The 13,259-nt window shown below is 36.8% G+C and overlaps 1 protein-coding gene across 1 annotated transcript in view; it reads right to left on the bottom strand.

Moving 5' to 3' along the window:
- Nucleotides 1-13,259, bottom strand: part of PPM1D (protein phosphatase, Mg2+/Mn2+ dependent 1D) — a 32,454-nt gene that overhangs the window by 11,619 nt on the left and 7,576 nt on the right. Inside the window, exons 2-3 of the mRNA XM_070393228.1 lie at nucleotides 10,916-11,144; nucleotides 4,520-4,644 (exon numbers count right to left, since the gene is read on the bottom strand). Coding sequence (XP_070249329.1) covers nucleotides 4,520-4,644; nucleotides 10,916-11,144 — 354 coding nt within the window. The remainder of the gene's footprint in view (nucleotides 1-4,519; nucleotides 4,645-10,915; nucleotides 11,145-13,259) is intronic.

Below are 13,259 nucleotides of genomic sequence, written 5' to 3'. Positions count from 1 at the left end.
ATTATCTTGCCCGAGACACCGCCAGATATTAATGCCTCATCTCTTTACTCAAATGTCATCTTTCCAGACTTCTGACAATCCCATTTGAAATTGCACCCCCACCCCCACAACATTTCGTTTTATTTTTCACAGGAGTGGAAGAAAGTAGGAGAGACAGAGAGAAAGAAACACATCCATGTCAGAGACACATCGAATGGTTGCCTCCTGCACATGCCCAGAGGTCCGTGCCCTTACAGGCGCCAGGGATCAAGCCTGCAACCCAGGTATGTGCCCTTGATCAGAATCGAACCTGCAACCCTTCAGTATCAGGCCGATGCTCTATCCACTGAGCCAAACCGACTAGAGTCAATCTACATTCTTTTTATTTATTTTAGTGTATCATCTGTTTCCCCCTTCTAGAAATAGAGTAAATTCTAAATTCTACAGGTCCAGAAATTTTTTACTGCTTTGTTCATTGTGGGATCCCCAGAACCCAGAACAGTACACTTAGACTAGAATGCTAGCAGGCATTCTAGTCTGTTTTGTCTGCTAGCAAAATAAATATTTGGTGAATGAATGAATAATCATGAAGAAGGGGTAACTGTGTGTTTTTACAATGTGTGCACAAATTCTTTGATACTCTTTTTTTAAAGAGGTAGACCTAATTCCCCTCCACTCAAGGGCGGGCTAGACTTAGTGACACAGTGCTAACAAATAAAATGAGGAAGTGTCACTAATGACACTAGATCATAAAAACACACTGTAGCTGCTACTTCACTCTCTCAGCAGTTATCAGCTTCATAAATTTACACTAATACCTGCCTAATCTACTGTCTACCATCCATATTCCAAAAACTATCAGATGGCCTAATAGTGTCCTTTATAGGATCCAGCCTAGAATCAGGAATAGCATTTACTTATAACATTTCTTTGGCCTCCTTTAATCTGGATTGAGCCACACCGGCCAGGGCCTTAGCTTAACATTTTTCTATGCTTCCCAGTACTACACTTAGACTGGAATGCTGGTACCGGTCACAATGTGGCCCACATCTGCCTTATTAACTAAACCTTTTGATAATTCCTAGAACATGCTAAGCTCTTTCCTAATTCAGGATCCATGCCTGAATATTCTTAAACAGGCTCTTCACAAGAATAGCTTCTTTTCAAAAAATGATGGGGTTCAGGGAGCCTCCTGGTTGATGAACACATGAAGATTTGGTAAGAGCGGTGCCTGTAGAGGGTATGGAAGCTCTGCGCCCTTTTCCCATACCTTGCCCTATACCAGTGGTCGGCAAACTCATTAGTCAACAGAGCCAAATATCAACAGTACAACGATTGAAATTTCTTTTGAGAGCCAAATTTTTTATATATATATATATATATATATTTTATTGATTTTTTTGCAGAGAGAAAGGAAGAAGGATAGAGAGTTAGAAACATCGATGAGAGAGAAACATCGATCAGCTGCCTCCTGCACACCCCCTACTGGGGATGTGCCCGCAACCAAGGTACATGCCCTTGACCGGAATTGAACCTGGGACCCTTCAGTCCACAGGCCAATGCTCTATCCACTGAGCCAAACCAGTTAGGGCGGGAGCCAAATTTTTTAAACTTAAACTATATAGGTAGGTACACTGTTATTAACTTCACTAGGGTACTCCTGAGGCTTAGGAAGAGCCACACTCAAGGGGCCAAAGAGCCGAATGTGGCTCGCGAGCCGCAGTTTGCCGACCACGGCCCTATACCATCTCTTTCATCTGGCTGTTCCTCAGTTATATTCCTTCATAATAAACCATGATCTGGTGAGAAAAAAAACAAATAAAAAACCCCAAGTTCCTTCTCAGTCATTATATCTCAGCCAAAGTAACACTTCCTAAAGGAACATTCCATCACACTATCTAAAATAATGGTCCTCTTTTAAATTCTTCCTTATCACAGGACCCTGTTTCTTTCCCTCATTGTATTTTCTAACCTATAATTATTTCATTTACAAGTTACTTCTTTATTGCCTGTCTCTCCAACTACATAGTCTTGCCCCATGAGGGCAGACAGTGTATCTGTTATATCTCACCAAAACCTAACACAATGCCTGGCACCAAGTCAGTATTTAAGTGTCTGTTAGAGAAAAGAGGGAGAGAAGGGGGAAAAGGATGTTTTCTAAGACTAAAAAAAATTTTAGAATAAAATTTAACTAGCACATCCAAGATTAAGACTTTTATATCTACAATCTTCTAACTTTCCTTACAATACAAGGTGGGCCAGAAAGCAAGTATTTTTATTTTATCATGGACAATTTACTTTTTTACCTAAAAAAAATCCTTGAAGCCCTAACTGGTTTGGCTCAGTGGATATAGCGTCGGCCTGTGGATTGAAGGGTCCCGAGTTCCATTCGGGTCAAGGGCATGTACCGTGGTTGCAGGCACATCACCAGTAGGGGGTGTGCAGGAGGAAGCTGATAGATGTTTCTACCTCTGTCCCTCTCCCTTCCTCTCTGTAAAAAAATCAATAAAATATATTAAAAAACAAAAACAAAAAAAGAGCTTTGAAGACCCTTAAGAGAAATATAAAGGTTAAGTAGGAAAGAACATTTAGAAATAAATTTTAAGGGTAACAACAAGCATAGGCATACATGTACTTCCCTAGTATAGATGGGAGTTAGCAAAACACTGAATATGATTCATGATCGAAGAATACCAGTTGTACCGGTTAATAATACGTATTTTTTTCAATAGATGGAGTAACACGTATGTTGATATATATGCGATTTGATATGTATGCTATTTTGTTGTATTGACAACAAGCTTCAAAACTTCGTATGTCAAATTTGCTGAAGGTATTAACATCATAGATATTTTTACACTTAAAAATGTCAAATTTTGTGCCAAAAAAAAAAGCATTTCTGGGAAGTTTTAATTAATTACTTTATTTTGAAGAAAAGTGCTGCTGAAAGTTATCGTATACTTCGGGAAGCTTATGGTGAACATGCTCCATCTCAAGATACTTGTGAACGTGATGATTACGATGTGAAAGACAAAGAATGTCCAGGTCAACCGAAAAAGCTGGAAGACCAACAATTACAAGCATTATTGGAAGAAGATGCATGTCAACCTCAAAAACAACTTGCAGAAAGATTAAACACTGCTCAGCAATTGCCAATCATTCAAGCAATGGGAAAGATTTTAAAGGACGGAAAATGGGTGCCACATCAACTGAATGAAAGACAAACAGAAAACCGAAAAGTCATCAGTAAAATGTTGCTTCAGCCCTAACCGGTTTGGCTCAGTGGATAGAGCGTCGGCCTTCGGAATGAAGGATCCCAGGTTCGATTCCGGTCAAGGGCATGTACCTTGGTTGTGGGCACATCCCCAGTAGGGGGCGTGCAGAAGGCAGCTGATCAATGTTTCTCTCTCTCTCTTTTTTTTTTTTTAAATATATTTTTATTGATTTTTCAGAGAGGAAGGGAGAGAGATAGAGAGAGTTAGAAACATCGATGCGAGAGAAACATCGATCAGCTGCCTCCTGCACATCCCCCACCGGGGATGTGCCTGCAACCCAGGTACATGCCCTTGACCGGAATCGAACCTGGGACCTCTCAGTCCGCAGGCTGACGCTCTATCCAGTGAGCCAAACCGGCTTCGGCAATAAAATATATTTTTAAAAAATGTTGCTTCAACGGCATGAAAGAAAGTCTTTTTTGCATCGAATTGTGACTGGCGATGGAAAGTGGATTTCTTTTGAGAATCCCAAACACACAAAATCAGGGGTTGATCCAGGTCAACTATCAACATCGACTGCAAGACAAAATTGTTTCTGAAAGAAGACAATGCTCTGCGTATGGTGGGATCAGGAAGGTGTGGTGTATTATGAGCTTCTAAAACCAAGTGAAACCGTTAATACTGATCGCTACTGACAACAAATAATCAATTTGAACCACACTTTGATCGTGAAACGACCAGAATTGGCCAGCAGACATGACAAAGTAATTTTGCTTCATGATAACACACCATCACACACTTCAAAACCAGTTAAAGACACATTAAAAGATCTTGCCTGGGAAGTATTAACCCAACCACGTATTCACCAGATCTTGCTCCTTCAGATTACCACTTGTTCCAATTGATGGTACACGCACTTTCTGAGCAGCACTTCAAAACGTACGAAGAAGTGGAAAATTGGGTCTCTGAATGGTTTGCCTCAAAACAAGAAAAGTTCTATTGGGACAGTATCCACAAATTACCTGAAAGATGGGGGAAATGTGTAGCTAGGGATGGACATTGAATAAAGCACTTTTGATGTTTCTCTTGAACTTATCGTATTTTCTTTGATTACAAAATCCAAATTATTAACCAGTACACCTGGTAAATGGCATTGAAATCTATACATTAACCTTCCCCTCAATTAGGTGTTAAAGCATTTAATATAATATCATCATATTTCTACCCCAATTGTGTGCCAAATGAGGATTTAGAATCTTTTTCATTTTGCTACCATATATTGTAGAATATCCAATATGATTTCACCAAATGTAAGCTGTACTTACCAAGTGCTCTTGCTACTGCCAAAAAAGGAATCTGGTCAATAACTGTGCTCCTTCTAACAGGTCCATTATGAGTGAGCCGAGGTCGTTTCCAAACTACACGATTCACCCCAGACTTGTTCATCACACTAAAAAACAGAGTTCACATAAATACTCTATATAATTAAAACATAACAGCTAAGGTGGCTCTATATGTTAAATCACAAATAAAATCAGATTATATTATCACAAAATAATGACTTGTCTGTTTCAGATACAAAGATGCATAAGCCAAAGTTCCTGTTCAGAAAGGAAAAATAAAGTAGGGTAGGTTAAGAAGAGGAGAATCTGAAGATTACTAAAGCAGAATGGACTGGTAGTAATGGGAAGAAAAATGAGTAGCTATCATAAAAAAAGGGGGGGGGGCAAGATAACTTGATAACTAAAAAAAATGAATGGGAGGAAGAAGAGGATATAAATGAGAGGAATTAAATAGTGATAAAAGAAATTACAAAGAAAAGGTTATATAGTTTCTGAGGGATTTGATGGTACTCAGAAATTAATTTTTAATATTTTTACTTAAGGAATTAATAGTAAATACCTCAATAGAAATATCTATGTAGTTAGATATTTCTATAATCAGAAGTGTAAGATTAGACTTTGGAAACATCTGTAAAAATGTAGATTTCAGAGTTACAGAATAAGAAAAACCATCCTAGAAATTAGGCATAGGAGCAACAGAAATCTGTAACTAGTAACTCTAGGAGTTAGGATACTCTAGGTTGCCTAAAACATGGAAGTAAGTCTTGGAACAAAAAATGTTATTGAAAACAATAGAGATGGGAAAATAAACCAATAAAGATGGTTTCTCTACCCTGTGCCTATATTATTGAATTGGGAAGCTGACCCTTAAATCAATTTAATCATAATCTGCCTGAATTTTTAAAAAAATAAATAGAGGACAAATGTTCGTCTGGAAGGCTAGAAAAGTTGGGGTGTGGAATGGCAAAGAGTATTTCCAAGAAACAATATTATGTCCATTTGACAGACACATGCTAATCATAATGATTCATTCCCAAGGCTGTCAAAGACAGATGACTTGTTATTTTTCTCACTAATAAGTATTATAACATTCTGACATATGAGTCTCTTATTAGTTTACTATGTTGGCTTTGAGTAGCCTGACTCTTATTTCCCTAAACTTGATGAGCACTGAAACTAAACTGGCTTCAAGGTATGGAAAACTGAAGACAGGACAAATAATGGACATCACCTCCAAATAAATGTCACTATGAAATGCCTGCTGTACACCTCAGCAGCAGCCATCTGGTTATCCTCTATGGTTTTTATATCTCTGTTCTAACTTCAAAGGGATAAAAATACTAGCGAGAGAAGAAATAAATGGGAAAAAAGTCCTAAGAGAAGTAAAATAAAGGCATGAACCTTATAAATGAGAAAAGAACAATCTTTCTGACCAAAAAGAAAATCAAACAAACAAAAAAATACACCCATGAAATACAGAAGGAGAACCTCAATCTTCTTTCTAAAGTAGAAAACAAACTCATCTGATAAGGACAAACCAGTAGATTTCAGCAGCTGTATCATGTAACTTCCTGCAATTATGGAAATGTTTACCCTGCACTGCCCAAATACAGTAGTCACAAGCTATGTGTACCTACTGAGCACTGCAAATGTGAAATTGAATTAATTCTATTTAATTTTGATTAATTTATACTTGAATTTAAACAGCCATATGTAGCTAGTGGCTACTATACCAGGCAGCACAGGGAAGGAATGAAGCAAGTACAGAATAATCAAAAAACAATGTCAATGTTAATATAGAAGAGAAATTCAAGAGAGTTGCTAATTTACTATCCCTTTTTAGTTTAATTCACAATTCTGAAAGCAGCATTGTTCTAGGTCCTAACAAAAGTAAGAAAGAATATCAAAGGCAGTCATTTTATTATTTTATGCTTTCTTCAATGCTGAGCCTCAAAAGCAAATCCGAAGGAAAAAAAAACACCTTAAAAAGATAAAAAAAATTTAAAAAGCAAATCAGAGAATAAAGACTAAATCTGTCATTCAGAAAAATCTATGAAACATGAGAATTTCAGGAAAAGAGATACCTACATTCTGTCTCCCTAACACCGTAAGCCCTACTGGTCTTTCCTAAACCTGCTCCCTAAAAATAAGACTTAATACTTAAGTAATTACAGTAGCTACCAATTGCTTCCAATATAACTATACTAGCAGCTCTCTTAACACTTAATATTAAAAAATATTATGGTCTCTATATTTCTGAGGAAGAAAAGACAAAATAATGGTACTGATTAAAATAAAGTTTTAAATTTGGAATAAAAAAAAACAAAGCAATGTTAGAAGAAATGCTGCTTTTATTGCACTCCTCACCATTACTCTGTACCATCGAAAGACAGTATTATACAAAGTGTCATACAGACTGACCTTCACGCTCAAATGTTAAATTTTTAACATTTGGTATATTTCTATCCTATTCTTATTTCTCAGCATAGTTGAGATTACACTATATCATTTTATATGCTGCTTATTCTGTTGCCTATAGGCATTCTATTATTAAAAATACCTCATATACATGAGAATTCATTAGAATACTCTCTCTTTACCTTTAATTATGCTTAAAATTTTTCATAATATAATTGATTTTTTAAAATCCTATATAATAAAAGCATAGACATACACAAAAGAACAGCCTGATATGCAGGGAGCTGACTGACAGCAACAGAAGGCTGGAAAAACAGAGCACTGGCCAGTTGCCTAGGGTGAGACAGAGGGAAAGGAGGAAATGACTTATAATAAAACAGCTCAATTTATGCAAAAAGACACCTGCTCCCAAATAGCAAAGAGCATCTGTCCAATTATCCAGATGGTATTTTAAGAGATAAGACAAAAAAAACATAAACTCTAAAAAAACTTATGATAATCAAAGAAAATGTAATTTAAGAGTTCATATAGCAAGATAAAGAAATAGGCAAGAAAAATGTATTTTAAAAATTGATGAGAAGGGATTAGGCCTATCCATGTTATAAACTATAATAAAGCTTCAATTTAAAAAGTAAGCCTGGCTGGCATGGCTCAGTGGTTGAGCGTCCACCTATGAACCAGGAGGTCACGGTTCAATTCCCAGTCAGGGCACATGCCCGGGTTGCAGGCACGATCATGTGTGGGGCGTGCAGGAGGTAGCAGATCAATGATTTTCTCTCATCATTGATATTTCTATCTCTATCTCTTTCTCCCTCTCCCTTCCTCTCTAAAATTAATAAAATATATATTTTTAAAATTCTTATAACAGTTTATTTTTAAAAAAATAGAAAGCCCAGAAAAAACCCAAATACATACATGAATTCAATTTGCAATTGCAAAGCCCACTTTGCATGACTACCAGCAGTATTATACAAAGTGTCATACAGATTGACCTTCACACTCAAAGGATCAAATATATTATAGCATGAAACCAGGCTCATTTAATTTTGTGGGATACAGAACAGGAAACAGTATGAGAGCAGGCAGCTTGTATCATGTTGTCAGCAACGAGCCTTACAGAAATCCAGGAGCCATTCTGTAGCCTCCCATCCTCAAGTGAGTTTCATGTGCGTCAGGAATCAGTCATTCATATATATATATATATATATATATATATATATATATATATATATATGTTTTTTTAATATATTTTTATTGATTTCAGAGAGGAAGGGAGAGGGAGAGGGAGAGGGAGAGAGAGAGAGAGAGAAACATCAATGATGAGAGAGAATCATTGATTGGCTGCCTCCTGCACACCCCACACCAGGGATTGAGCCCGGAACTCGGGCATGTGCCCTGACTGGGAAATCGAACCATGACCTCCTGGTTCATAGGTCGATGCTCAACCACTGAGGCACACCAGCTGGGCTATATTTTTTAATGATTTTTTGAGAGAGAGGAAGGGAGAGGGAGAGAGAGAGAAACATTGAAGTGAGAACAAAACATCGATTGGCTGCCTCCTGCATGCCCCTCATACTCCTCTTTGGCCCAGCAATACCACTTCTAGGAAATGATCCTTCAAATAATACTTGCACTGTACAAAAATATGCATGTGCAGGATTTTTCGTTTTTTAATAGTGTTATAATAACAAAAAATTAGAAATAAATATTCTTCAACAGACTAAATGATAGTACTTCCATACATGGTATAATTTCATATTTGATTGTATATGAATATCACTCTATTGAACAATAAACGGTAATATTAGTTTCTTGTAGGTGGAAGAGAACTGAGTGGCCTATGGGACAATAGTAGTTGAGAGACCTTCTATAGTACATCATTTTATGCTACCTAAAAAAGTATGTGTATGCATATATACATAAGCAAATCATCATTCAGAAAATTTTTAACATTTGGTATATTTCTATCCTATTCTTATTTCTCAGCACAGTTGAGATTACACTATATCATTTTATATGCTGCTTATTATGTTACCTATAGGCATTCTATTATTAAAAATACCTCATATACATGAGAATTCATTAGAATACTCTCTCTTTACCTTTAATTATGCTTAAAATTTTTCATAATATAATTGATTTTTTAAAATCCTATATAATAAAAGCATAGTATGCAAATTGTCCCCTCGACTGGGCATTTGTCCGAGAGTTCGACCAGGGGGTGGGGCTGGCTGGGGGAAGGGAGGGAGTACCCAGCTGGCAGCCACTAGGGACCCTACCAGTATACAAATTTCGTGCAATGGGTCTCTAGTTTATCTATAAACATTAAATAGCTATATCATATTCATTGTTATTAGTATGTGTTATAATATGCTTAACCATTCTCCAGCTATTGGGCCTTCAAGTTTTTTCCAGCCGTTAATAGTCATTAAACATTCCTGCAATCAATAACTCTTCATATATTTTGGTCGACATTTCAGATTTCTTCTTTAGAGTAGATTTCTGAAATTACTGCGTCTATAAACATTTTTTCTCTCTTTTAAAAAAATAAACATTTAAAGCTAGTGATAGGTATTATATTCTATACAGTTTGTACCAACTTAAAATCCTTCCCACAGGAGACCCACTTCAACAAAAATATTAAAGAGTACCTCCCTAGTTTTTTAATCTTTGCTAACCCAACAGAAGGAAATAGAGTTTCATTTCAATAATGTTAAACATTTTTTCTCATGTTTACTACTCTTTTGTATTTTTGTTGTTCAAACTTCCTCTCCATTATCCACCTATCTGGGGGCGGGGAGGGTGTTTTTCTTACTGATGTTTTGAACTCCTTATAATTAAGAATGTTAATTATTTTTCTTAGTTTATTATTACTCTGAAAAAGACTTTTGATTTACTAAAAGCAAGAAAGAGAGGCTAGTAATAATATTACAAGGCTTTCATTATAATTATTATTTAGAAAACATTTAAATTGCCTTAGGCCTTCAATTGTTACAAATAAGTATTGGAATAATTTTTTAGTTTTCTCATGCTATTTATTCCTCATTACTTTAGAATAATCTTACATTTTAGTTTGTATCATAAAAATATCATGTTGAAGTCAATTTCAGTTCATAGTTTATAAACTACTCACTGAAACAGTAAGTTAAACTAGAGAATAGAAAATAAGAAGAAAGGTTTACAGCACATGACTTAGAAATCAAAGAAAAAACTGAAGGTTAATTTTAACAAAATTCGATTCCTGAAATAAGATCAAACTGTTCTATTCTGGAACTCTAAGGGCTGTTCAGTTCAAATTGTGAAGGTCATGCTGACCATTATTCATGTAAAAGGTCTTCAATAAATCCTTGCAAAAAATAAAACAATAAAAAATAAATCCTTGCATATGTTGTTACTTGAATTCCACTAAAACAGTGGTTCCCAAACTTATTTGGCCTACCGCCCCATTTCCAGAAAAAATATTACTCAGCGTCCCCTGGAAATTAATTTTTTAAAAATTTTAATAGCAATTAAACAGAAAGATATATGTATTAATGTTTCTACCTTTTTCGTAAAATATAGTAAAGAAAGGTGTAAATTAGAAACATTGAAGTTTGAAATTATGAAACTATTTATTGAACACAGAATAGAAAGGTAATACAAAAAAAGTTAAAACAAATGCACCTGTGGCCATCACCGCCCCCCCTGGATCGCTGCAGCGCCCACCAGGGGGCGGTAGCGCCCACTTTGGGAATCACTGCACTAAAATATTTCTCTTTGGAACCATTATCAGAAATAAAAGTCAATTCAAAGTAATGAGATAAATATGAATGCACATGGGTACTTTATCAGGCAAACAAAAAACATATAATATTGAGAAAAATCACTTCATTGAAAGGGAGAAATAGGACAAACTGGTTAGTAAAGCAGAAAAGGATTAAATAGACCAAGAGAGGAAAGACAAAACAGCATAATGATTACCTCCCACCAAGTCCTTCAATTCGTTCTCTTTCCTTGGGTAGTTCTGGCTTATGGTCCTGTGTTACTTCCACAGCTCTGACAAAATCATCCTTTGGGTCATCCTGAATTCCAAGAACCACGCCTGAGTCACCCACGTGAGCTACATACATCTTCATGCCCCGTATGATGACCACACTGGCCGTTGTCCCTGATGTGCTGGGAAGACCCGTCATAGTCTTTGGCCATTCTGCTGTAATACGAAATAAAATATTTTACTCTTCCAGGTAACTTATGTTTTATTCTAATACAGTTTATGTATCATACGCTGAGTTAGCATTATAAAATTTTAATTAGCTTTGGGAAAATTTTTTTAAATATATATCTTTATTGATTTCAGAGAGGAAGGGAGAGGGAGAGAGAGATAGAAACATCAATGATGAGAATGATTGATCGGCTGTCTTCTGCACACCCCCTACGAGGGATCGAGCCCACAACCCAGGCATGTACCCTTGATAGGAATCGAATCCGTGACTTTTCAGTCCACAGGCTGATACTCTATCCACTGAGCCAAACTGGCTAGGGCAGTATTGGGAAAATTTTTTAAAAAATATTTTGAAAGCTATTAAAGGACTTGAATTAATCCTTTCATCATTACAGAATGGGGCAAAAGTAGGTTTACAGTTGTATTAAGATAATAACAAGAACAAACTGTTTCATAGACAACTGTAAACCTACTTTTGCCCCCGCCCCCGTATATCCAGGGACAATGCTAACATAGCCCTAACAAGATGTTTATGGAAAAGCTGTAAACCAGTAGACTAACAGAACACAATAGTGAGCACAAAAACAGACCCATGCATGTTTTGAAACTTACAAACAATGGAGAAAGGATAGACATTTAATAATTGGAATTAGGACAAGAGAGAGAGGAAAAAAACAACAACTTTGGGTCCCTGATGCCAAACACAAAAAATCAATTACAGGTACATTAAAGGCCTAACATGAAAAGAAAAACTAAAATGCTTTAAAAATATATAGAAAGGTACAATCATGATCTTAGGGTAGGGAAGAATTTCCTAAAGACAAAAGAATGGACTAGCCATATAAAAAAAAATAACTGCGAAGTTGTACTACCATCAAATTTAAAAATTTCTGTGTGTGTGGGGGCGGGGGGACGGGGGGTCGGGGGGGGGGATTACCCAAAGAACTTTGAAGAGTCTTCTAAACAATTCTTGGGTTAGGTAAGTGGGAATTATATGCGTATAAATAGATTTAATAAAAGATCCCTATCTCCCCAAATCTTTTAATTGTTTCCTCTATATCAGTGGTTCTCAAACCTTCTGGCCCTTTAAATACAGTTCCTCATGTTGTGACCCAACCATAAAATTATTTCATTGCTACTTCATAACTGTAATGTTGCTACTGTTATGAATCATAATGTTAATATCTGATATGCAGGATGGTCTTAGGCGACCCCTGTGAAAGGGTCGTTCGACCGCCAAAGGGGTCGCGACCCACAGGTTGAGAACCTCTGCTCTATATCACTGTGCTTGTTTTTTAGACCTGCCTTAACAAATTACCAAAAATGTATTGTCTCACAGTTCTAGAAGGCTAGAAGTCCAAAGTCAAGGTGGTGAGTGGCAGGTCCATTACTCTACGTAAAAGCTCTGAGGGAGAATCATGCCTTGCCTCTTCCCCTTCACTGGCAATTCCTGGTATTTATTTACTCTCTTGTAGACTTCTCACTCTAGTCACATGGCTGTCTTTTCCCTATGTGTCTTCACATCATCTTCCCCTGTGTGTCCCTGGGTCCAAATTTCCTCTTTTTTTTTTTAAAATCTTCACCCAAGGAGGGCACGTTCATTAATTTTTAGAGAGAGGAAGAGAGAGAAACATCAATCAGTTGCCTCTTGTATGCGCCCCAACTGGGAACCAAACCTGCAACCTAGGTATTTTGAACCTGTGACCTTTTGGTATACTGGCAGACACTAAAACCAAATGAGCCACACTGGCCAAGGCCAAAGTTCCTCTTTTTATAAGAACACCAGTCATATTGGATTAGGGCCCGCCCTAATGACTTTATCTTAACTTTATAGATTGCCACTGTAAAGACCCTATTCCTGCGTGAGCTGGTTTGGCTCAGTGGGTAGGGCCTCAGCCCAAGGACTGAAGGGTCCCAGGTTCGATTCCAGTAGCCTGTAGGGGTACATGTGGGAGGCAACACAATCGAACTGTCTTTCTCACATCCATGTTTTTCTGTCTTTCCCCCTTCCTTCTACTCTCCAAAAATCAATGGAAAAATATCCTCGAGTGAGAATTAAAAAAACAAACAAAAAAGACTATGTCCAAATAAGGTCCTATTGTG

The sequence above is a fragment of the Myotis yumanensis genome, unplaced genomic scaffold, assembly GCF_028538775.1.
Source record: "Myotis yumanensis isolate MYYU_CA2020_CCGP unplaced genomic scaffold, mMyoYum1.0.hap1 SCAF_16, whole genome shotgun sequence".
Lineage (NCBI taxonomy): Eukaryota > Metazoa > Chordata > Mammalia > Chiroptera > Vespertilionidae > Myotis > Myotis yumanensis.
The sequence above is the reverse complement of the archived record's forward strand: the minus strand, read 5'-3'. Positions and strand labels throughout refer to the sequence as shown.